Genomic DNA, 27,359 nt, shown 5'->3' on the forward strand with positions numbered 1-27,359 from the left:
GAGCCAGTAAAGTACAGCTCCTTCATCACAGACAGCCCATTAACAACCCATGTTTATTAGTAAAAATCCTCTGAACTTAATACTCCTTTGTCAGCAAAAGTAATTGATCTTGGCCAGTTAATTTGGCTGGTTTTGCAGACTGAGGACTTGCCACTCTTTTAAGAGTATCCTACAAACTCTGTGGGCTTTACTCCCTTCAGTGAGGAATTTCCAAGAACACTGAGCCCATAGGGTTCTTAAAATAGTTTGGTAAAAGAGAACACAAACATCTCTCATTGGCACCTTGGTCTTTAGTCTTACATGTCTGTAGACATCGGATTTTACAGAAATGTCTGTGCCAACTGCCACCATCCTGCTCCCTGAAAATTTGACTGAACAAAGGCATACAGAACAGTGTGCTGTCCAGTTAGGCAGGCAGTAAAAGCTCATGCTTAAACCAAAAAGAAACAGATGTGTGCTCTAACCAATGCTTGGTATACTTTATAAATAATTCTTTGCCTCTGTATTAGGAAAGAATCATCTTCTTTCCATTTAAAAGTGAATGTAGGACTTAATCACACTGAACATATGCCATAAGGAATGCACTCCCGTAGGACTCAGCCAACTGTATGGAACAGCCAAAGGAACTCGAGTTTTCACCCCCGCCCCCATTAGTACTGGGACTCTGGAGAAGTAATTCTCTTGGCTCTCTTATTCATGCAATGGGTAGATGGGGATTATATAGTTTAACAAGTGATAGGAAAGCAACTGCATTTTCTGTGTGAGTCATGATGATATTCACACCTAAAAATGTTAGATGCTCTGCTTCTGGAATGAGTAAGAGCAAGAGGTTGTGAAATCCTCTCCAGATATCTTCAAATGTTAGCATGTTCTCAACTGTCTGGAATGCCATATATACTGTCCTGACCTAAATCAAGGATGTAAAATCATGCATAAGGCATTTGTTTCATTATCTAAGGAATCCATCTCAAGAAGATGAAATGTCTTTCTGGTGGTCTGCCCCTGTCACCACATCACAAAAACATGGGTAGACCAATTTTCACAAATTTGGGGGGTGTAACTAAAAGGGTCAGATATAAAATATAAGCCACATGGTACATGCAATATTTACTTGAGAGCAAGGAACACCCCAGAGAGTTGGCAAGTCATCCATCAGAGATGACTTAACATACAGTAGGGATGTTTTGTGTGTACATGACTCTTTAGGGTGTCTCCCAGGCGAACAGAAATCTAATGAGAATGGGATTTCTACATACAATAACCATTCTCCCAGGCAAGAAGGGGTTGCCAGCTCAAAAGGGCAGAACTGTCACTGGAAGAGAAGAGATCACTGGGTTGTAATGTCACAAGACAGCAATATAAAAAAAATGCTAACATCACTGAACACTCACAGCACTACATACCAAGGTTAGGAAGATGTGCCCTAGGAGACGTGGCTCTCTCCTGATGGAGCCCATGGTCTAATACAGACTAAAGGAAGATAAACCAGCAATCATGCTACAGCCTGCTACCTGGAAGTGTATGTGTGTGTGTGAGTGTGTGAGAGAAGGAGGGAGCAAAAGAGGGCGGGCGAGCTAGCCAGTGAGAGCCCTGAGCCTCGGCAACACAAATGAGAAAACATTGCTCCCACCATCTGGGAAACAACGCATTCAACAAGTTGCAAAGGATGGTGATCATCACTCTGAGATCTCAAACACTCACCAGGTGAAGAAAGAAAGGAAAGGAATTCTGGACCAGGTAGCAATAGGAGCAAAGGAAAAGACAGGTGCTCCAGTGTTGTACCTTCCAGTGCGTATGAATCTATACCTATAATACATATGCACACACATATACACAAACATATCCAGAGATAGAAATCTATTCATGTGTTGGGGGCACCTGGGCAGCTCAGTCAGTTAAGTGTCCAACCTTTGATTTTGGCTCAGGCCATGATCTCAAGGTCATGAGATCGAGCCCCTCATCTGGCTACACACTGGGAATGAAGTCTGCTTAAGATTCTCTCTCTCCCCATCCCTTTGTCCCTCCCAGCTCACATGGGCACACTCTGTCTCTTAAAAAAATAAAGTATCGTTTGTGTGTGTCTGTGTACCATATACACACATGAATAACTATGCCGTAGCTGACTGTGTTGCTGCCCCACCGCCACCCTCCCACACTTAGCTCACGAGTTTACATGCCGGACTTCCAGCTGCCCCCACCTAGGTTTCTTCCTCTTGGGCTAGAGGTCACTTCTTCCCCTGAGTGGCAGCCTCAGAATGGTACCCGATCAACCCCGCTCTCGAGCAGATGGAAGTTACTGTAAATATATCTTCTCTCCCTGTCCTCTCAGGCAGGAAATTCTGAGGCACGAATCTCACACTGGTTTCTGGTTTGCCCAGCAGGAATGCACTCTGGCCAAGCACACTGGTATTTGTTTGGTGACATCCCCTCCACTGACTGCCTTCCCTCCTCATGTCATCACCACACTCCTCAGCCAGCATTCTGTGTCTCTCCCACAGAAACGAATTACTTGCAAATCCTTGTCTCAGGGTCTATTTCATGGACATGTGTGGGTTTGTATTTCTATTTGTAGGCATGATTATATAGACTTGTATATTTATGTAGATACGCACACTCACAGATGCAGACACATACACATACAAATACATGTGCACATTGATACCACATACATTCAGATCTCTCACAGGACAGCATCACTTTCCTTTTTACCAAAGCACATAGGTTATTATACATAGTAGTCTTTTTCTCACAGAGAAATCTATACTCCACACCTCTTCCTAGAGCCTCCCCAGCATTTAGCCTCATACTGGTCCTGTCCAAAGCCTTTGTCCAGTTTTGCCCCCTCGATCAGAAAGATGACAGCTCGTTCCCCCTCGCACCTTCCACGCCAAAGCCTCCAAGCCTGCTGCTCGGCAGCAAACTCTGGGCCTCATGGTCCCAGGGCTGGCGGGTTGTGCATTTGCCATATTACTTCTAAAGCAAACATCTATGGTTACCACTCTCAAAACAGGACTGTTTGCTGCCAAGACATTATCTTTTTTTTTCTTTTAGTGTACCACATCAAAAGGTGACAAACGAAAGAATATTAAAAACCAGATTATTTTAATAACAAGCTACAAAAAACCAAACCTGACATTTTAAATTTTTGCATTCACAAAAAGAAAAACTGCTCTCATGGCTCTCCTCATATCTAAGCCTATAGACAAATGTCCTATCCCCAAGGGAGAGCGCCTTCCTCTCTTCTTCGTCTTCTATTAGATTCGAGACTGACATCAGGAACATAAGAAAAAGCCATTCACTGTCCCTAATGTGCTAAGGGTGGCAGTGCACAGAACTGGAAAGAATATGGGATTAAGAAATTAGGAGATTAAAATACAGGAATATAGAAAAGATATAGAATATAGATTTGGAGAAAATTCACTAGCAGGAACGCTCAGGCAAGTAACATCTTTGGATTTTCATTTCTTAAACTGAAAATGAAAGCAGGACTTCCAAGGGCCTGAACTCGGGTCCCAGGTATGTTCTGGTCAACATGCTTTGTGCTTACAAATACAGGAAACCTGAATACCTTAAACACACATTTGAGTTTGTGACCCCTGTGTGTATAATTTCTAAACTCATTTCCAGTTCCTGACATTAGATCACTGTGTATGATTGCCATTGATAAAACTGCAGGAGACTTCCATCCTCTTGCAATCTTCAGAATTTCCTCCCCAAGGAGGCTCAGCTGCCTAATCTTGGCACATCTTTATGGGAAAGTTCACGCAGGTACAGATTTAAAATTTCCTACTGAGGGGTGGGTGGGTTGCTCAGTCTGTTAAGAGTCTTCCTTAGGCTAAGGTCATGATTCCAGGGTCCTGGGATCAAGCCCCATGTCCAACTCCCTGCTCAGTAGGGAGCCTACTTCTCCCTCTCCCTCTGCCTGCCCCTCCCCCTTCTTATGCTCTTTCTCATGCTCCCTTTCTCTAATGAATAAATTATATCTTTCCAATAAAATAAAATAAATAAAATTTACCTACTGAAATGTGCCTTTTTTTCCTTCAATTTACCCAGTTTACTTTAAAAATTACCAGAAAACTTTACCAATATGGAAGAAATAAAAAAAGAAATGGGCTTATTATTAATGGCTTATTTAAGTGAAAAAATAACATAAAGCTATTTAACCATAATTAGCAAGAGGAGAAAAACATGACAGTTGAGTCTGAATATGCAAACTCTTATCCATCTTCATCAAGAAATCACTTATATTTTTGTATATTATTATAATATTATGGGTATTACACATCTCATACTACATAACTTTTATATGTCTCCTCTCTCTTCCTCCCTTCCTTTCCTTCTTCTACCCCATACAAAAAACCATCATCCTTGGTCATGTTCACTTTAATGTGTGATGTAGGACAAGGGAAAGATCTTAGAAAAGATATGTAGAGAAATGGCAAATGTTATGATTCATGATGATCCACAGATTCTGCTTTAGTGAAATTAGGATACTGGAGTTCTCCATGTATGTTTTTTTAAATACTCTGATATGCCTACTATATGTTCTTCATTACAAAGGATTAAAAGTTTTAAAAAATATATGGTTGTATAACTCCCTATAGTAAGTAACTTGGAGCACTGATTAAGACTAGACTTCCCATCATCACCATTACCACCATCACCAGCAATGATCTCCAAATCTGAAATACATTAATTAAAAAGATCCCTTTAAAATTACGGTACATACCAAGTTCCTTCTTTCATTACTAAGTACTCGGAAACTATCCTTAGTACATGACTCACAAGTCAACAAATCTTAGAAAGGCAAGTCTATTGTCTCACTAATCCCTATTCTGCCTTGACTCTACAGTTTAGCGCCCATTTCCTCCTATCCATCCTCCCAGTGAAAATGACCAACCTGACCAAATTATCAGGTTCTCTCACCCCACAGAATATACTGAGGCAAGCTATCCTTATCCCCGCTCTGCTTCCCATGTGACTGCACTGAAGAACTCAATGGCTACCTCAAAGGAAAGAGAATCCAGAACCTCCCAAAGAAGAAGGCAGATGGAGGGAAACCAGCTTCTCTCCCTCACTCTTTAAACCAGTGCTTTTCAACCAGAAGTGATCCTGTTCTCCGGGAGACAGGTGGCAACGTCTGCAGACACTTTTGGTTATCATAAGTGAGGGGTGAGGGGAGTGCTACTGGCACCTGATGAGTGGTGACCAGGGATAATGCTAAACATCCTACAATGCACAGGAACATCCATTCCCAATGCCCCCAGCACAAACCTACCTAGCCCAGAACGTCAATACTGACAAGGTTGAGAAACCTGCCCTAGAGTAATGAGCTTTTTCCTCGATTCCATGTCAGGAGGGAGAGGAAGAGATGGTAAAGAGAATCAGGGCTGCTCGTGGTAGATCCCAGCTATGATTCACCAGAAGGAAAACCCATAGAATATCCAGGGCAGTACTTACAACACAGGAACACCTGGTACATTTGTTTCCTTCTGGCTGAAATTCCTCGCCTTCTCGGTACTGCACACCCTCAAACACACAGCCTGGAAAATGAAGAGAAGTTTAGCATTAGGTCAGCAGCTTTTGCTCAGCTTGACACTATGCTTCTATCCACTGCTCATCCATCTTGCTTATTCACCTCCCACCTGCATTTCCACCTAGCAGAGTGTTCTCTTTAACCAGAGGACAAGATTTTTTCATAGTTAAAAAAAAAAAAAGAGAGAGAGAGTGGAAAAGGTTGACTTGTGTCCAGAAACCCGAAGATGCTAGAAAGCAAATAGGATGGTGGAAGCCAGGTCAGCCCAAGGGGAACACTACACAACAGCGAGTCCTATGATTCTAAGGGGCTCACCATGACCACCCGGACCAGCCTCACCTAAACCCAGAGGGGCTGGAAGAGGCAAACAAAAGAAGGCCAAGTGAGAGAAATCAAGCTACCGAAAAAGTGACAAGAAGAGTTGTCACTTGGTGAATGTTCAGGAATTGTCCAGCCCCTACCAGGCTCTTTGTACCCCTGATCTCACTCCACCTTCACAGTGAGCCCACCAAGCAGGGACTCTTGTCGTGGTCTCCATAGATGAGGAAACTGTGACTCAGAGAGAGGAAGTATCTTACCCAACTGACAGGTAGCAGAGCTGGGATTCAACCTTGGCTCTGACCTACCAGCTGAATCACACAGAAGGTCAGGTGCCAAGGCAGGGAGGGGGGAAGGCAGGAAAAGAGATGTCCACCCTACGTGATATTAAAGAGGTTTAGCCACCAAGTTTGGTAAAAATAAGATGAAAAGCCCAGGAGGTATCTCCAATTCAGAAAGACACTCAGGACACTGATGTATTCTTAAGAACCCACAAACAACCGAAAACACAGGCTGGCCAGTCACCCCATGTCATGAGAAGCTTAGAAAAAAACAAAAAACCAAAAAAACAAATCTCGATGCACTTCTCAGGTAATACTAATGTGCAGCTTAGAGAACTCTGATCTAACTTTGTAATGACACTTTAGTCATTTAAGAGTATGGTTCCATAACACAGAGCATTTAATGCATTCAGAGGCAAAAGGAACTCAAGCAAACTCTGTTTGATAGATACAAAATAACTGGATTATGGAAAGAATTCTTCTATTTTCAACCCATTTTTGGCCTTCTTATAAGCTCATCTTGTTAGCTTCACAGAAATCCCAATGTGGAAAGGAAGTTTGGCTCAATCAAGACAGTCCAGGGAACTCAGGAAGGTTAGAGGTAGTGGAGAGCAACCGTCCTCATTGTCATTTAGAGATGAGAAAAAACTGGACTCTCTGGAAGGGACTCAGGTCCAGATGCATCTCAGACTGCACAGGGCAGGGGAGGGCGAGCAGCCGCCTGTAAAGGGAGCCAGGCTCATCTTCACAGAGCATCCCAGCATGGTACCTGAGCCATTCTCCAGGAAGTTTTGCAGAACAGATGGCCCTTCGGAGATTAATCTCAAAAGCAATGAGTACTAGTTGTGAGTACTGCCTCCAGTGAGGAAAAGCACTCAGAGTAAAACCAAAACTCAGAACATCTGTCTGAGAGCATGGGCCAGGGGCTTAAAGGATCAGAAAAAAAATCTCTCACCTCAAAATCCCTGGGCTCGTACATAAGGGCAAGAAAAGATGCAGGAGGCCTTTGTAATCCTGTTCAGAAAAGTAAGAGGAAACACTCTAGCCACTGGAAAGGAAAGATCCCTTTGCTGTCAGCTAGGCAGTGGGGCCCTCTTAAAAGACAGTAGGTCCAACTTATTGCACCACATCGAAAACTGAGACGAGCAAAACCCTAAGCTAAATTCACTTAGGGACACAGCTCTCAGTTTTCAGAAAACATCTGGTCACCTCATCACCAAGGCGCGTTCTAGCCAAGATATTGCAATATGAAGCAGTAAAAAGACATTTCTGGAAGCAAGAGAAAGCCACAGCCTTTCCTTCCAAAGTAAGCGTTACCTGTGGCCCTGCGGAGTGGAAAGCAGGCCTCCGGAGCCTGGAGCATCCACATGCCAAGACCTACAGCACATTGCATTCAACCGGGCACACCAGAGAGTCCAACCGGACATTTCTGTGCAAAGGAGTTTGCTCTCTACACCCATGATGTATAGACACAAAGCGAGACGAGTTCCAGTTTGGAGGGGGAGTATCCTGCCTTCTTGAGAGAGCTCACAGAGATATCAAAGTCATGTGCCATGGCAGGGAGCCTGGCAGGCTTCCCTTCCTGAGAATGTTACCTGGACAGGTGGGGCAGCACGTTCCCAGATGCCTGGAAGGGTTTTTACAATGAACAACACATCGCACCTCAGACTCTGTGACAACACCTTCCTGAAAAACAGAATGCCACAAACATGTCAGCCCGGAAGTCCCCCCGAGGAGTGATTCACTTTGGGAAAGTATTCAAGGGATCAGGGGAAGAGCCAAAACACCAAAAGTGCAAAAGAGGGTGGGTATCAGGTCCAGAGGATGTGGCACCATTGAGGTCCCATCTCCCCAGCTCACGGCCTTGATGCTTTCAAACTTGGAGCATAAATCCTGTCTTGACCTGTCTGTGGTCTATCTCTTTGGTCCAAAGTTCTTTCTTTTAGGTCTAGTATTTAAGGCCTTGCTGTCAGTCAGTAGCTGACAGAGTCTAGCTGCTTATTCACGATTGTTTTAAGTTGTCAACACTGCTTTATTTTCTATAATTGTTATTACACTTAAAGCCATTAATGATGAGACACAGAGTACATGTGTAATACCCCAGACTGGCATCTGGAGACCTAATTCCTTACCACTCTTCTGGAAATATCTAGGCCAGCTCTGCAATCTTAGAAATTTCATTCTGCCTCACATAGAGAGCCTGGCTCTCAAGCATCAGTGACGAGATTAGACCAAACTACTTTAAAGTTCATATTATATATGGAAAAATAGAGCCTTTAGATCTTCATAATGAAATCAAGTGATTCATTTGCAAACTGCCTGGGGATTCAGATATTTTAATGTCAGTTGAAACATTTTCTTGATTAATTTTCAGAGCTGGTCTTTGAAGAATTTCCTCCATATTCTTTACCCATCTTATATATGGATTTGTGTGTTTGTTTTATTTTGTTTTGCAAGGAAGGGTAGCACAGGTCGGAAAAAAATGTAACAATATGACAACTAGACAACTTTTTTCATCCTATCAGCTACCACGTTATCTCAGGCCAACGAGGAATGTTACATCCTAGATGTCTTCATATTTGTGAGGCCCAAGGATTCTACTACCAGAGGAATTTATTGTGGTCTATATCACACTTGGGGGTGGGGGGGAAGAACTATCAAAATATCACAATCTACAAAATCAAAAAAGGATCTGTGCTTTAGTTACATAACTGAAGCAAATGCGAAAAGCTATGGCCCAAGATCAATTTCCCTTTTGTATCTGCAATCCAGATGGAGGATTCAGGTTTGTTCCCAGCATGAATTTCCTGTCCGTGATCTTCAGATTTTTCTCTTTAGTAAGAAAGTAAAAGTGGAAAATAAAGGTAAATGTTTCACCAACGAAACTCTTTTGGTAGGAGGATTTAAGAAAGAAGCTAGAATTCAACTCAAATGGAAAGAAACCAGGTAGTCTGACTAGCTGTTACCTGTCTGGTACCTAGCCCTGCCCAGTGTATGCAGTCTCTATCAGAACCATCTTCAGTGATGTTTACCATCACCCTAGGAGACCCACTCATCACAGGAGATGAGACAGAGAGGTCCAGAGAGATGAAGAAACAAGTTATGTGAGTGACAGAGCCCATATTTAGTACTCACTACACTGCACTCTCTCTTCTGATACTGATCTTGTGCCCTGAGAAGGGAAGGGCTTAATGAGTTTGTAGCAGTGCTGTTCTGTAGAGGATGTCTTACACGAGGCCTTCCCCGACAGGTACCAGTAAGTGGCTATTTCCCACACTGGCAGAGGAGGTCTCACTCCCTAAAGAAGGAAGAACAGAAGCAGGAGTGGGAAGGTGTCAGAGGAGCAGAGGAACAGCTTTTATAACTATCTTAGAGGTTTGCTTGTATGACTACTGAATGGAATGATATTTCTAAACTAGCTAGGAGGGCTCAGGCAAAGTTTCTTTGTTTGTTGTTTTGGTTTGGTTTTTTGTTTTGTTTTTTAATTTTTATTTATTTTTTAATTTCTTTTCAATGTTCCAGAATTCATTGTTTATGCCAAGTTTTTTTAAAAGAAGGAGAACGAAAAGGCAAAGTTCATCTTTGGTAGGCAGCACCCCCTCTCTGGGCTCTGCTCTGCAGTCAGCACTTCCTGACTCCCAGGGCTGTTGGTCCTCGGGACCACTTCCAGTAATAATGGGATACTCCTGCATCATTCTCTATGGGCCTGATGAGTGGCTGGTCACCAAAGATGATAGGCGATAGGAGTTTCAGTATCAACACTTGAAAATGGCCTCATGTGTTATTCAGTCAACAAAATATTTCCTCCCGGAGAGTAGTTTTCATTTAATTCAAACAAAGTCTTCATCTGAAAGTATGGCCCATGCAATTTGAGGATCTTCAAGAGGTCTGGCTGTTGCATAAAAATGTTCTACTACACTCCAAAAGGCAACTCCAGCAGGGTTGTCTTGCTTAAAAGACAGGGTAAGCAGGGCTTTCAGAGTGCCCCTATCAGACTGGAAATTTCACTGGTCAAGAAGCAGGGTGTGGGTGGGATGGTACAAATTTTAGAATGAATGTGGACTTTTGATATTACTAAAATCCACTGCTCTCAACACTTTGTCCCATGAAGCTGGTTGAATCTATAACCCAGAGCAAAAATTCAACAAATATTTATTGATTCACTTAATCTATTATTTACATCTGTTCTCTCTACTGCTTATTTTCACAAATAACTTAGATTTACTACACAAGTGAACTGAACATTTAGCCAAATAAATAACCGATGATCTTTTGAGTAAGTGTGCCCCACTGTGAGTATATAACAGTGTGGCTGCATGAAAGTCAGACTTTGGTAAACTAAATGTCAGCTTACTTGAGATAAGACCCAAAAGAAATATGCATTATTATATTAATCTTTCTTTCCCCTGTATTTTTTTTTTAAGATTATGTTTATTTATTTGAGAGACAGAGCATGAGCTGGGGAGCGTGAGGGGGATGGAAGGCAAAGGAAGTGGGACCAGCACACTACCCTGCTGAGCAGGGAGCCTGATGCAGGGCTCAATCCTAAGACCCTGAGATCACGACCTGAGCTGCAGGTAGACACTTAACTGACTGAGCCGCCTGGACGCCCCTTTCTTTCCCCTTTAAATGTGAGAGCATATCCTGGAACAGTAAAATGGGGCTGGGGGTAAAATGATTTAACAGAATCTTCTCTATGGAGAGCTTTTAAATTATGTCAAGATTAGATGAGCATTTTTTAACTGAGTATTTCTCTAGAGGTAAGAAAAGGAGTTTGAACATTTAGATTCCTCATTTTTCCTTTAGTTTATCTTGCTCTGTTAAAGCCCTGTAACAACTAGAGTTGTTACAGAGTCTCACAGAATCGGCGCCCTTTGCAGGGTGCAGCAAGCACCAGCCACAATGGGGTCCTTAGGAACTGAACTGGTGGTTCTCAAATTTGTCAGGTTGAAATCATTGAGGTTACAGTGTACTAATTGCTTTGATTTAAATAAGCTTACAGATTGGCTCCAGTTCAAAATGTTTCTAAATCAAAGAAGGAAAACATATATCCTCTGACAATACCTCTTTCTGCTAACAGGAATTCATGTTTTGCTCAAAGCTGACTCACAGGAAGACATGAATTTTCCCCAAGGACATATATATCTTCCCAGAGTTTTTCCAGGCACAATTCAAAAATGGTGAACAATTCCACTGCATGTTTCTAGAAGTGAGTGCTATACAGTATCTATTCTGTACCTGTATCTATTCTTGTTAAGGTCACAATAAATATGTATAAAGATACAGTAATACAGTAACAGTTATACAGATGTTGTTGTTGTTGTTGTTGTTTTTAATTTATTTTTGTTTTGACTTCACCAATTCCTTTTCAGTGGAGAGGAAAATAGACTTTACCTGGCACTGACGTAGAGCACAGGGTTCTGTAGGACTCTGCCATCTGAAAGAGCTGTTATAGGTATTTCCTTCATAGGTGCAACCTAAACAGGAAACACAAAAGCAGGAAAAAAGACCAAGAATGAATGTGTGCTTCTTTTATCTTTGGAGCAAAAGAAGTTAGGTCTTCAAGGCCAGACTGGCGATAGAAGAAACCATGATATTCCTTGGCTATTTTCTCCAAAACACAACTAAGCCTTCTAAATAACCACTTGGTTTTCCCTTACATTAATTCTTTGTCTACTGAGAAGATTAACCTCCCAGACAATGTTTTCAAATGGAAAAGCATGGATTGATGAACTCTCCTGGCCAAAACGCATGACCTTGCGACTTTATTTATGCCTAGTGAAGTAGGAGGAGGACCAGGGCTAAAATCACCACTGTGCAAGGGGATTTTTCATAAGACTTTCATAAGAACAGAAAACTGAAGGTTAAGAGGGGACTTTAAAATATGACAGGAAATAAAAGCAGAAAATTAAAAAAGGAAATGATTGCAAAATTCTATACCACTTAAGACCCTTGACAATCTACTATCTTCACCAATGAAACCTTCCAAGTCTTGCCTCCCAGTTTGAGAGCTATGATTTCACATTTCACTTTGCTTTTACTCTTAGATAGTGAACTGGATTAAGAAAATCTGAAACTATAAATGTATGGATTATTAATTCACCAGCCAAAACAGAAGTCATGCTCATTCATTAGCAAAAAACGAAATAAGTCAAAGGCCAGAGATCCTCAAAAACAAGGAAACAAGCCAGTTAGCTTAAGTCCCTGTAGAAAGAGCCAAAGAAATAATGGTGCAAGGATCACAGCCTAGATCTTCATGAGCTCATCCAAATACCACCCTCCATCCGTGTGTTACACTTTCAGGGAAGGTACACCTGGCTATGCCCTTCATCACTACATATGAGAGTCTACCAGGCAAAGGGATTTACAAGGCACAGTCTGACTGCTTAGCCCAAGGAGTACAGAAGCAAGAACACACACATAAGATAATGCAGAAATAAAAGGGCCTGCCTCTCTGTACCCATGACTGACTTCTGGCAAGCCAATCAACCACAATCCACATCAGTTTTTCTTGTCTGAGATAGAACCCTCGCCCCCTTCCCTGAATTCTTTTAGATATTGGTGTGTTAATAAAATAAAATAAAATAAAATAAAATACCCTCTCAATACACACAAACAGAATAATAAAGGACTGAAGAAAATTTCAAGATACATTTTTATAAACTTAGAACCATGATCTGAATTCCCAGAGAATTATGAATGATTGTAAAGAGCACAGGAATACTCTTCTCTCTGGTTCCTACAAATCAAATTACTGAAGTACACAGCTGATTGGAAACATATTAGGGAAATGCTTTCACTATGTATTTTTTAATTTCCTTTGCATGAAGTGTTATAGTGATAAAATGTTCAACCACAGAACCCTTAGCACACTTACGCCAAACCAAAAATGAATACAGTAAATTTTCAACAATGAAAACCAATATAAAACAATTTGGGCTAGCATAAATCTTACTGAACAAACACACTTACAATAGATGTGCCATGTGCATGTCTGATCCACTAACACAGACTCACTTGGATAATAAATAACTTGTTCCGAGAGATGGAGGCGGGGAAATCAGAGCACCAAATCCAATTCATGTTAAGTCCAAGTAAATATGAAACGCCTGCCAAGTCTACCAGTGGAGTTTCCAAATACGTTAAATATTTTCATCCTCTGGATTTAAGGGGCAAAAAAAAAAAACTGAAAGAAAGGGTGATTTTCTGCGGCTAATAGAGCAAGCAAAGATCTTGCCTTTTTTACTTTGGAGGAGAAAGTACAGTACAAAACCCATATAGACCAAGCAGGAATGGCAGTGCCAGGTCACGTGTGAAGTGTTCCCAGGAGTAAGACAGGCTTCTCTGGATTATTCCACTCAATATGGGAAAAAACGTATTCGAACAAGTGGTCCACAGTGCAGAGAACTGCTATGCTTTCTCCCTCACATAAGGGTCAGTCTGAAGGCTGGCTCCTCCAGCTTAATTTAACATATAAAGACCAAGGTCCAACTGTGCAGTGCTCATCCCTTAACAGCCCTTGTTCACCTATCAGTCTACCACACCTGAGTCCATGTAACAGATTTCCCAAAATGTTGAATGAGTCTGAAAGAGAGAATAGACTCGAAAACATCTCTATTAATCCCTTTAGCTACAATCCACATCTCTTCCTTTTTCTACCTACCCTCACCAACATCAGCTAGTACAGGGCCCCAGTATACCAAATATTCTAATAGATTCGTACCTAAGAGGATTCTTGGGGTTAAAATAATTTTGGGGTGGGGCTAAAATAATTTTTAAATGGACATTTTCACTGCTCTTTGTGTTTCTGTTCTAAGATGAACATGTTATTTGACATGAGACACTAACATGAGCTATGTGAAGACTTACATATGCATACCATCCAAGAGAACCTCGTATTTACTCCAGAATTCCCTCTTACTCTCCTTGCCACCAACTTTATGCTGCTAATAAAGCAGACAGGCAGTATCTTGCCCCTCTCTTTATTGAAACTCCAGAGGAGGAATATACGAAATAACTCTCTTATTGGCCAGGGTAGAAAGAGAAGCAAAAAAAATATTTCCATCATACCTCAAGGTGGTGCTTCTCAAACTACCTCTAGTGAATGACCAGTTTGTTTTATTTTTCTTCTTCCAATTCAATGTGGACTGCTATCTTCATAAAGTATAATAAAAGTAAATTACTAAAAAATTCAGTTTAAAAGACTAAGACAAAATACATGCTCAATTTTTTGTTTTATGTGTAACATGCATGAAATGACTCTGTCAAATTATAATTACCATTTCTAATTGTTTACTCTCTACGTCTGTACTTATCTCAATGTAGACCAGCAATGTAGTCTACAGACCACTGATGACCTGGAAAACACAATTTGGGTTACACTGTACTGGGGGGTGTCGTACATGGCAGGGGAAACAACCCAAAAAAACAATCAAAACATTTCAACCTTAGAGCTAGAAGCAAACTTAAAGATAATATACTTAATCTCCTTCACTTCACAGATGAGAAAATTTGCACAGAAAGATTAAAGTGGCTTGGTCAGAGTTAGAAAGCATTAGGTGTGAAACAATAGTAAAATCCATGTCCTGCGTGAAATCCACACTTTTACACCCAGTTTTAGAAGGTGGTATTATTTGGGCACTTTCTAGCACATAATGTCCTTTGCACTGAGAAATTTGTGACCCAGATTAAAATTAAATGACAGCATATTCAGGAACTAAATAAAAGAGTGGGTACATGGGGTAAGCAGAGGAATGGTCAAGCAACCAGCAAAGTAGCTCTTCCTTTTTTTTTTTCTTTCTTTAATTTAAACTTTTTTAAAGATTTATTTATTTCTTGGGACGCCTGGGTGGCTCAGTTGGTTGGACGACTGCCTTCGGCTCAGGTCATGATCCTGGAGTCCCAGGATCGAGTCCTGCATCGGACTCCCAGCTCCATGGGGAGTCTGCTTCTCTCTCTGACCTTCTCCTCGTTCATGCTCTCTCTTTCACTGTCTCTCTCTCAAGTAAATAAATAAAATCTTAAAAAAAAAAGATTTATTTATTTCTTTATTTCTTTAAAAGAGCAAGAGTGAGAGAGCACAAAGCAGGGAGGGTATAGGGAGCAGCAGGAGCAGCAGAGGGAAAGGGAAAAGCGGACTCCCGCTAAGCAGGGAGCCTGAAGCAGGACTGTATCCCAGGACCCCCGGACCATGACCTGAGCTGAAGGCAACACTTGCCGAATGAGTCACCCAGGTGCCCCTCCTTTTTCTTTAAAAATTTGTAAATAAACTTCTGACAAGAGAATTCATAAATATTCATTAGTTTTCTTCTGGTGATAAAAGCTTCTCAGACTCCACAGGCTTCAATAAAACTATCCATACTGCAGCAGGGGGATGTAGCCATTTTCTGATAAAAACCACTACGATATATATTGCGAATCCACAGTTCTTGATCCAGGGCAATTTTGCTTTCTCCCCATACCCCACCCCAGAGACTTTAATAATATTAGAAGATATTTTCAGTTGTCACAACTGGGGGGATAAGGGTATTACAAGCATCTAGTGGGTAGAGCCCAGGGACGCTGCTAAACATTCTACAAGGCATGACAGAGGATCAACCAACTCAAAACGTCAATCATGCCAGCACTGAGAAGCCGTGATCAAAACCATCATATCCCCAAATAGCTCTTCTCTATAAAACTAAAATAATACAAATACAAGCCTAAACTAGCTATACTTCACTTATGTATGTATTTTTTGGGTTTTTATATGTTAAATATTTTCAGGGTGGAAAGGAATTTCAGAGTTTTTTTTTTTTTTTTTTTTTTTTTGGTAAATATACACACTCTTGTAGAGAAGCCTGGCCCAGTCAACTAGTCAACTCAGAAAACACATGGTAATGGTAACAGGAAGTACACAAATAAACTGAATCCACAATTAAGCAATAAAACTCATTTTTCCTATTAGTTATGACCTTTTTCAGCAGCCACATTATCCCAAGGGAGAAAGAATACCACACATTTTCATCATTCTGTTGTTAAAATAGCTGTTAAAAATCATCAGGACCATAAAAATTGGCACTGGCCTTCTAATAAGCCTTAACTCTCACCCTAAAAGGCTTAACCTCATCTGTCAGGTTACCATTAGCCTGAAAGCAGAGAACTGGATCTCACCATTACCAATAAAACCCCCTATCCGGCAGGCACCTCACAACAGAACCCCAGCTTACCTTCCCAGCCCTTTCCTTTTATTCCTGGAACTCCATCTAGGTCCCTGGGATTATCCACCTTCCCTGATCATAACAAACCTGAAGGCGTCTTAAAGCAGGGTCAAGGTCTTCAACCTGGGATATCGGGCTTTTGCCTCCATCATCCCACTGAAATGTCCCTCTCTCTGGCTACAACTGCCTACTACATACCTAATCCAAAGGATATTCAGTCTTTACTTTACAGGACTTCTCTGTGGCTGGCTGACCACACTTCCCTTCTATCCCTCACCCTTCCTACCCCACAACCCACACACCTTCTAGATGTTCTCTTTCAATTACCTGTCCATTCTCTACTCCTACCTCAACTAAGGTGCTGGTGGTTTTCCACCTGAACTACTACAATAGGCCCATTGACTGCTCCTCTTGGCTGGGATGGGGGCAGTTTTCAAGTATCCTCCTGTTCCGCAACCAGTGTGTGCTCTTTCAGATCTGGGTCTTAATCTCATTCACAGAATCTCATTCACGTGCTTGCACTCAATTAATGATTCATGGTTCACAGCCTGGTTGAGGTGTAGACTGACACCTATCCCCAATGTTTCTTCTCTAAACCAACTGGATCAGAGCATCTGGAAGGTGGAAGTGGGGGAGGATTTAAAACCACTGACCTTTACTATAAAATTCAAAGTTCTTAACATCTATAGATCTCTCAGGCCCAGCCTTGACTCACTTTTCATTCTCTTATCTGCTATCCCCAAACTCCCCACACTGCAGACATGCTGCACTTAGAACCCCCCATGTATATCCAAAAGATCTCACCCTATGATTTTGCAAATGCTGCTCCCTTCTTGAAAAACCCAGATCTCATCCATTCACTCCATCTCTATCATTCCATCAATGACACTTAGGTCACCCAGCCTCTCCTTTGCTTGGCCAACTCCTCCTTCACGACTCAACTCAAGGTCATGGCCTCTGGGTAGCCTTTCTGGAAACTTCCCCACTCAGGATATGCGCCTGTGTTCTTTCTTCATGTGTATGTGGACTTTGAAATGTCCCTGCCCAGGTCCCTTACAGCACTTTGTGTGTGGAAGGTACTTAAGAAATGTCCAATTTCACTAAGAATACATAGTACGTACTAACAGGCAGCTATTTCTGTAAACCACAGGAAAAGAATTTTGAAAAGATGGCATTCCCTGGACCTCCTGTCTCCTCCTCTTGGCAGGTGGACCAATTCAATTCACTATTCCACTTCCAGAAAAAGCAAAGCTTTTCCAGAGCAACTTAGATGTCAAAGTATGTCTCTGTGAACACTGACTAACCCTACCACCCCCCACGGACTAGACAGGCTAGGATGGAACATAATGAAGGGAAGTCCTTGAGCATCTGGTACCTACTGAACCTTAAAAGGGAGAAGCATGTCAACACTTTTCAGCTCCCCCCTCCCCCAGGCTGTGCAAGACTCATTTTCAGTTAATTTTCAAGAGGGTGCTTTTTCTTTCCAAAATCCATTTTGGTCCCCCAAATTTGTTTTCTTTTTGTCTTTTGTTGGGGGGAGGGTTAGAATGCCAACTGTCATACTTACTTAAATTAAAGAGAAGTTGGGGTCTTTGAAGTCCGTTCATGCCACATGGTAGAGGGAAGCAGAGCAGACAGCGCTGCCATTCTTTGCTGCTTCCAGGCCACCTGATAGGGTAGCCCCAGCCTTTAGACTTGGTCAATAAGCCCCAAATTACCCCAGTCCAATACAATTTTTTAATGAAGCACTTTTCAGACACTGTTTTCCAGAAACATATGGAAGTATAATCAAGAGGGATAAACATAAAATCTGACTAGCCATTCTCAGGCTTATATCGTGTCCTTAGGAGTTCATTTAAAACAGGCTTTTATTACTCTCCAAGGCTGTACCTACCTTGAATCCTGCAGGCAATTCTGCTTATTTTTGGCTAATGGGAATTTTATAGTCAAACCATTTCCTCAATCCCAAGAGAAAGAATCAGCCCCATGAACTGAGTTCTTAAAAAGTAATGTGTGCCCCCCACAACATTCTTTTTCATGGCTTTTTTGTGTTCCAATTAGAAAATTATATATGTGATTGAAATGAAATAATCACCAACAGAAAAAGAAATGGTAGAAAGCAATTTTACTTAGTTTTTGATGGCTTTATGAATAAAATCCCAAATATGCAGAAATATTGGATGAGGACAGATGATTTGCAAATTCAACTCCCTCCACCAGTATAAAGGAACACAAAATCTCCAGGTGCCTTATTTGGACTTCTAATCTATGTGTTTATTGGAGATGTCAAGTGAGGAAATTGTAGCTTATAGAGCCAGTCTCGTAAGTTCATAAGATTTTAGTATATACAATATCTGGCATTGATATTAAGGTAATAAAACAGATTCTATGAGCCACAAATAAATTGGGCTTCTATGCAATAAAATATGTTTTCGAACTTTTAGTGTAATTAACACAATAAAGGAAATATGCAATGCATTAAGGGAGAAAAATGCTTGCAACGACTTTTTTAATAGGAGCCACATCACCTATCACTCCTGCATTTGATCTGTTCTTACCATAAATTCTTTTTTTTTATTTAAATTCAATTAGCCAACATATAGTACATCATTAGTTTCAGATGTGGAGTTCAATAATTAATCCATCAGTTGAGTATAACGCCCAGTGCTCATCATATCTCGTACCCTCCTCAATGCTGATCACCCAATTACACTATACCCTCACCCACCTCCCCTCAAGCAACCCTCAGTTTGTTTCCTATAGTTAAGTCTCTCATGTTTTTTCTCCCTCTCTGATGACTTCCCATTCAGTTTTTCTTCCCTTCCCCTATGATCCCATGTGCTGTTTCTTATATTCCACATATGAGTGAAACTATAGGATAATTGTCTTTCTCTGCTTGACTTATTTCACTCAGCATAATACCCTCCAGTTCTATCCATGTCAATGCAAATAGTAAGTATTCATCCTGTCTGGTGGCTGAATAATATTCCATTGCCTAAATATCTCACATCTTTTTTATCCATTCATCTATCCACAGGCATATCAGCTCTTTCCACAGTTTGGCTATTATAGACATTGCTGCTATAAACAATAGGGTGCAGATGCCCCTTCGGATCACTGCATTTGTATCTCTGGGGTTGATACCTAATAGTTCAATTACAGAATGGGAGAAGATATTTGCAAATGACATACCATAAACTCTTCTAAACATGGGAGTGCTTCTCCCTCTCAGTAGAATTGGTACTGCCATGGCTGGCCAGCCCTTCTATCCTCAGCACCCCATTGTTAAACAACCAACACCCACAGTTCCTCATCAGACAAAGGAGAAAGAATTGACGGGAGCTCATATGGAGTAAATATGGGGGAAAAAAAAAAGAGCAAAAACTTCCTGTCAAGTTTTCAGACTGGTTTTCTAATGTGGGCAGGCAAAATGTCACTAGAGGTCATTTCCAAAGGTGGGATCCAAAAAACATTTTCAGAAATATTAATAAAGAATCGTCCAACAAGAGAAAAGGAAAGAAGAGAAAAAATACAAATCATTGCATAATTATTACAGGTGAGGCACTGTCCTTGGAGTTTTCACATGTGATTTCATTTTATCCTCACAGAAAGAATTCTAGGACAGAAAGTTTTACCCTTAGTTTTTTAAATAAGAACTCAAGAAAAGCTGAGTTACTTTGTCCAGGTCATACAGCCATTCCTTTCATCTTGCTCAAAGATCCATGGTCCATTCATTATTTGGTTCCTGCCAGGCGCACAGAGGAAGCTTAGAATGTGGCAGCTTCCAGAGCAAAAATGATATCTGGAGAACACAACATGCTCCCTTTAAATACTTTAAAATCATGCTCCAGTGATGTCTAAAACTAATATTATAAAGTAAAATAAATGCAGGTTTTGAGGCCAAAGAGGCAAGACCTGATTTTGTGGGTCTATGTTTAAACTCTGTTCCAAAGGTCTTTACCTTGGGCTACCAACCATGTCATGCTTGAGGCTTATTGAAGCAACAAATAATAAGACATAATAAAGAATCAAAAGCTCAAACTCAAACATCTAAGGTTGGATTCATGCAATTTTCAAAACAAGAACATGTTGCAGTTTGGGGCACACGGCAGCAACCTAAGAAAATAAGATTTATTTGAAGACAGCCAAACACCAACAACATCACAGGATAAATTATGGTGGCCACAAAGAGTCAGGAATGGAGCCCTCAGTTTCCCCACAGTAATTTCAAGGACATCAGTGAAAATCTCTGACTAACATGAAGAAAAATGAGCTATACACAACACACATATGAAATGCCATCTTGTGATTAATGAATTGCATTGCACTATTTTTACACTTTGGGAAGCATATTCCACAGATGTAACCTTTATGGTTGATTAAATAGGATGTTTAGGGCTTATTGCAGAAAAATTGTCAGAAATAATCTACCACCCGCATTTTTCTTTTACCTTTTATTTTGAAATAATTATAGATTCACAGGAAGATACAAAAAAAAAAAATCTTTTCCATGCACCTTTCACCCAACCTCCCCTAGTGTTAATATCTTTCATAGCTATAATATAATATCAAAACCAGGAATGGACCTTGATGCAGTCCACAGAACCTACTCAGACTTTACTGGTTTTACACGTGCTCTTGTGTGTCTGGGTGTGTGTGTCTCTATGCAGTTTCACCACATGTGCATCTTTGTGTAACCAACAAACATTCAAAACAGTATTATCACAACAAAGCCCTCTCAGGCTATTCATTTATTAGTATACTCACTCTACTTTTTAGTAACCTCCATCCCAAGCCTGGACAACTGCTAATCAGCTCTCCATCTATATAATTTTGTTACTCAAGAATGTTATATAAACGGAATCACAGTATGCAGCCTTTTGAGATTGGCTTTTTTCTTTCAGGATAATTGCTTTGACATCCATCCAAGAAGGTTTTGCACAGATAAATAGCTTATTCCTTTCTATTGCCGAGTTTCATTCCACGGTATGGATACATCAGTTTGACCATTCACTGACTGAAGACCATGTGGGTTGCTTCCAGTTTTTGCCTATTATGAGTAAAGCTGCTGTGAACATTTGTGTACAAAGTTTTGAGGTCACACTGGTTTTCATTTTACTGGAATTGCCCAAGAGAGCAATTGTTAGGTTATAGGGTAAATATGTATTTAGTTCTATAAACCATTATACTCATGTTCAGAGTAGCTGAATCATTTGATATTTTTACCAGCAATATGTGAGAGATTTTCCACATATTCACCAGCATTTGGTGTTAATCATGCTATTTTTTTCTTTAGCCATTTTGATAGGTGAGTTGTAATATCTCGCTGTGGTTTTGATTTGCATTTTCCTAACGGCTAAAGATGTTGAGTAACTTTTCATGAGTTTTTTTGCCATCTGTGTATGCAATATGGTGAAACACCTCCTCATATCTCTTTCCCATTTTCTAGCAAGATTTTTTTGTTCTCTTCACAAGGCCTTCCCCAAATCAAAAATGTTTACTGAAGTTCGTTAATTTTTCCATTTTGTGGACAGTGTTTTGGTATCAAATCTAAAAAACTCTTTGCCTAACCCTAGGTCCCACAGATTTTCTCCTATATGCTTTTTGTACATGTTTTATAGTTCTGTGATTCACATTTAAGTTCATGATCAATTTTCAATTAATTTTTATATAACATATGAATTTTAAATCATGTTCATTTTTTTGCCTGTGCATGTCTAATTCTTCCCACACCAGATGTTGAAAGGGTCAGTCTTCTTCCATTGAATTGCCTTGGCACCTTTGTCAAAGTCAGTTGTGTATTTTGTGTGAGTCTATTTCTGGGCTTTCCATTCTGCTCTACTGACGTGTATGTCTACCCCTCTGCTGTTACCACATTGTCTTTATTACTGCAGCTATATTGTAAGTCTTGAAAAATGGGTAGACTGATTTTTCCCCTTTTACTCTTGTTTTTCAAAATTGTTTTGGTTATTCTAGGTCTTTTGCCTTTTTATATAAATTTTGGAATAAGCTTGTCTATGTCTACAAAATACCCCTGTGGGGCATGCCCCTTTTTATACCATTAAAAAAAAAAATGTTTATATGGGGAAAACCAGGCTTGATGCACACATTACCTGGGAGCCTCTCCTCTGCAGGATGAAGCCTGCCTGTGTTTGCCAATTACACTTTTAGCAAGTATTTGTCAAAGAGCAGTCCAAGGACTAAGGGCATCCCTTGGGGGTTGGGGGTGGGAAGCCATAAAAATGCAGATTCTCACAGCTCATCTTTTTCTTCTTATCTGCTACCTCCTTTACCTAAGCTCTTTTCTAGAAGGTTTGAGCTGAGCCTCATTTGCGTGGGAGGATTTTAGGACTATGTGGCCAGCAGAAAAGACGTCTGATTAAACAGCCCAAACACATTTGTAGAGTCGTCTGGGAGACTGTGTGTGGCCCCCCTCTGATCTCCTGCCACGGAAACTGAGGGAGGTCTTCGTTACATTTGAAACATGGGTAGATAAGGGCATTAAAAAAGAAAAATTCAGCCTCTAAAAACAGGACAAAACTGAAAAAGACCTTCACCTATGGGCAGAAGCTGTAGAAGAGACTGCCAGATATCTGACAAGAAAAGCAGTCACCGACAGGCATGATCATACTTGAAGAGGGCTGAGGAGAAATCGCCACCAACAGAGAAACCCGCACCTCATCCAACATGGAGTTCATGGAGAGGTGCTGAAGGGGAGCTCTGGACTATCAATCGTCTGCACTTCTTAAACCCTAAAACCATGGATTTCTGGGTTTCAGCCTGTCAACAAAGGCTTATCTTTTAAAATATGTTTCTTTTGTTAGTGTTAAAAAGAAGAAAAACATTGAACACCTACCATGTAGTCCGTGGTGCACTGCTAATGTTTAATAATCAACTCTACAAAAGGGAAAAGCCTGATTTTGTAGGGTGTTCCAGTTTCCAAGGTGTAAATCCTCCCACCACAGTCAATTTTGAACTACCATGATGTTCCTGAGCAAAGAGTTGGGAAGACAAGCACTGTACATAGAACTATGTATTTTAACATTGGAGGCAATTGGATCTGTGAAGTTTCTTCTCTTCCTAAGAGCAGACCAAGAATACGTGGTTAGAGTTTAGGGCATTTGATTGGCATCAGAGGTTAGGCTGTTTATTTTATATACCTAGATAAATAACTTAAGAACACCAACAGTCACATCGTTTGAGTTTTGACTTTATATCTCACCCTCCTCCTAAGACTCCTCCTACACACAAACTCAGAATAACCAGAAGAACGTTAATTCCAGTGGTTTCCAAGCCTTGTGAACATCAGAACCACATCGGTGTTAATTAAGAATACAGATACTCAGTGGAAACAACCTAAATGTCCACTGTTGGGTGAATGAATAACCAAAAGATGCTATCTACACACAACGAATTCTTATTTGGCCTCAAAAAAGAAAGGAATTATGATACATGCTACAACACAAATGAACCTTTAAGATACTATGCTAGGTGAAATAAGCCAGTTCCAAAAGGACAAATGTGGTATAATTCCACTTCTACAAGATACCCGGAAGAGGCAAATTCACAGAGACAGAGAGTAAAATAGAGGTTACTGGGGGCTTAGAATGGAGAATAGGGAGTTACTATTTAGTGGGATGAGTTTCAGCTTGGGATGACGCAAAAGTTCTTAAAATGGACAGTGGTGATGGTTGCACAACAATGCAAGCACATTTAATGCCACCGAACTATACATTTTTAAATGGCAATTATGCTGTATATATTTTACCACAATTTAAAAAAAAAAAAAAAAGAATACAGATGTCTGGGCCTCACTCACTGGAAATTACAATTCACTTGGTCTGGAGTGGGACTCCAGAATCTGAATATCTCACATCAGCCCTGGCAATGCTGAGGCGCATCTAGGTTCAGGACCTCTGTGTTTTACAGAAGAGAAAACGAAGATCCAGAAAGAGGTGGACTGGCGAAGGTCAAGTAACGAGTGACAGTGCTGGGAACTGATTCTGCATCTAATTCCAAGTCTAGTCCAGTTTCACTTCATTCTTCAAATGACTGAGAATTTCTATGCTTATCCTCTAATCCACAGGCCTCAGAGCACAGAATTTCCTTGTCTGGATGCCTGAACATATTACCCTGGTTTTTGTATTTAGCTCCTCAAAGTGGCTTTCCCTCTGGAGGTTTCAAGCTGTCACCCTTGCATTCGTGGCCTCATCAAGGTGGCCATACCACAGTCCCCAGAACCCAAAACGTCAAAAACTCCAAGTGCATTTTTAAATCTGACCCCTCTGCCTGCCCCAGGTATGGCTCAGAGAATGCCCAGACATTCTCAGGTAGTCAGAGGGCTGCTTCGTGTGGTAAACCTCAGCTGGTCAATGCCCAAGCATGTCTGCAGATAAACATCTTGAGCCCTTTAACCAGTGAGCTACTAGAAACGTAATTAGCTGGCTCCAGTGTAAATAAGCTCATCTGAGTGAAGGATGCACTCAAGTTCATGGACATACCAATGTACTTTGTTCACCATTATCATCAGTACTGCTAAATGTCAGCCTCCCCAGCAGACAGATTTCTAAGACAAATACATAATAGCTCTCAAGATGAGACTCCTCTCAAAAAGAGAGCCTAGAACATTGATCTTAAAAGAAAAAAAAAAAGTGCCAGTTTTTTTCTGAAGATAAAGAGAGTAGTCACCGATCAAAGCCCAAGAAGAATGGTTATAATTGTAGCATGAGTATCATTTTTAAAATAAGACATAGATGCATGTACATTCATGCATCATCATAAATAAATACATGTCACAAATACAGACATACTGTCAATTTTGCAATTGCCAAACTCAAGCAGGAAATCAAAGAGAACCTAGACAGGTGTTGGGGGCTTCTGTGTCAAATCATTTCTTTCCTGTAGTTTCTAATGATGCACCCCAACTTTCCACTCAGAACCCCTCAATTTTTTTTCTTGGTCGGATAGCTTCCATGAAAGCCATTAGAAGCCTCAGAGGAGATTAGAGTGTTTTGATTCCAAGACATTTTCAGATTATAACATCACTATGATTTCATTCCTATAGTGAAACATAGGACAGCAGAGGGGGAAAATCATCTTCAAGTGCAGAGAGGTTTTACTCTTCATGGCGGACAAGTTACAAGCAGTCACAGAATAGTTTTAAGAGCAGCTACAGAAAACTCAAAGCTAAATTAGAGGTGTGTTCTATATGCTGTGATAAAAGGAAACAGAAAATCATATCAAATTGACGGTGACTAGGAAATCTGAAGTCATCGTTGCATAATATCATTGGGTAACTTTGCACAAGACAAGGAAAGAGCTACCAAAAATTACACTGAGGTTATCACCAAGTCTGTTAACACTGAAACACACTAGAGTCAGTACCACATTAAAACACACAGAGATTTGGTGATTTTAAGGATTTTTTTTTTTTAATCTTTATGGATTTCAGTGAAGAAACAGTAAAGTAACGGGAATCTAGGGCTGATTTATAAACATCCATCCATTCTTCGTTCCTGTTTATACATTGTTATTCTCTCCCTTGAATTCTTACTCAACTCTGTTTAAAGCCATGCAGAATCCCCAAAGGACTTACGATGTGTTAAGATGCATATGACTCAATAGTAACACACTGAATGTGCAGCTGACTTTATGAGTCCTAACTAGGGAAGGCTGAAATTTGGCCCAAACTTTCCTGTCTTCCTCCAACTTTCCTTTTTCCAACATATAATGAGTAGGCCACCACTGTGTACCAGGTAGAGATCACAGATGAGACTACTAAAGACGCTGCCCTCACAGAGCCTCAAGTTTAGTGGCTGTTACAGAAAATCAAAATGTTCAAACACATTTGTGCCTCCTCTTAAGAAGGAGGGATACTTAATTTTATTAAAAGTGGCTATGGAGTTAAGGAAGTGATTCGTCGGTTCTCAGGTGAGAACTGAAGAAAGGGTACAGGTTAACTAGATGACATCAGATGGAAAAGCAGCCCATGCAGAGAAAACAGCATGTGCAAAAGCCTATGGCAGGAGGCGGTCATAGAACACGGGGAAATGATAAAAGGTCTTCTCTCTGGAGAAGTCCAGAATAAGAGAAGGATAGAGGACAGGCAGGAGCAGGACTCTGCAGGGATTGGTGGACACCAGACCAGAGGAAGAGAACAGCCAAGAGTCAGCATTTGTTAGCATAACAGTATGCAGTGTGATCTGTAGGCTATCTTCTAGCTCTAAGCACCATTCTCCATAGATTTGTCTATTTGTTATGCATCTCAGAACGATTCTGAGTATGAGTGGTAGAATTCTAAGATGGACCCCCAGATTTCTACCCCCTAATATATCCACCTTGTGTAATCCCCGGGCTTTGACTGTAGGCAAGACCTGTGAATGTGATGAATGGCACTCCTGTGATTAGAGTATCTCGCCTAGCAAAGATAAAGAGAATTTGCAGGTGTAATTAACATTCTTTTTTTTTTTTTTTTAGATTTTATTTATTTATTTGACCGACAGGGATAACAAGTAGGCAGAGAGGCAGGCAGAGAGAGAGGAAGGGAAGCAGGCTCCCCGCCGAGCAGAAAGCCCAATGCCGGGCTGGATCCCAGGACTCTGGAATCACAACCCGAGCCGAAGGCAGAGGATTTAACCCACTGAGCCACCCAGGTGCCCCTGTAATTAACATTCTTAATCAGTTTGACTTTGAGTTATTAAAAAAGGAGATTAACCTGAGTGGGCATGATCTACTATATGGGCCCTTTAAAATGATCTACTATATGGGCCCTGCTGATCCTGAAGAAGCAAGCCATTCTATAGCTGCAAGGAACTAAATTCTACTAATAACAACATGAGCTTCAAAGATGATCTTGAGCCTCAGAGGAGACCCAGCCCTGGCTGGTCCTGAATGGAGACTTATGAGACCCAACTAAGATGTGTTAGAAGCCTAACCCATGGAAACTTTAAGGTAATAAATAAGTGTTATTTTAAGCCACTACATTTGTCATTACTTGTTATTTCCCAATAGAAACTTCACAGACTA

General features: G+C 40.8%; 1 protein-coding gene across 4 annotated transcripts in view; it reads right to left on the bottom strand.

The window, feature by feature from the left end:
* Nucleotides 1-27,359, bottom strand: part of BMPER (BMP binding endothelial regulator) — a 243,239-nt gene that overhangs the window by 171,979 nt on the left and 43,901 nt on the right. For all 4 annotated transcript variants that reach the window (XM_032306002.1, XM_032305999.1, XM_032306000.1 and 1 more), the window contains exons 4-6: nt 11,530-11,612; nt 7,731-7,821; nt 5,461-5,543 (exon numbers count right to left, since the gene is read on the bottom strand). In XM_032306002.1, the coding sequence (XP_032161893.1) occupies nt 5,461-5,543; nt 7,731-7,821; nt 11,530-11,612 (257 nt within the window). The remainder of the gene's footprint in view (nt 1-5,460; nt 5,544-7,730; nt 7,822-11,529; nt 11,613-27,359) is intronic.

The sequence above is a fragment of the Mustela erminea genome, chromosome 11 (genome assembly GCF_009829155.1).
Source record: "Mustela erminea isolate mMusErm1 chromosome 11, mMusErm1.Pri, whole genome shotgun sequence".
Classification (NCBI taxonomy): domain Eukaryota; kingdom Metazoa; phylum Chordata; class Mammalia; order Carnivora; family Mustelidae; genus Mustela; species Mustela erminea.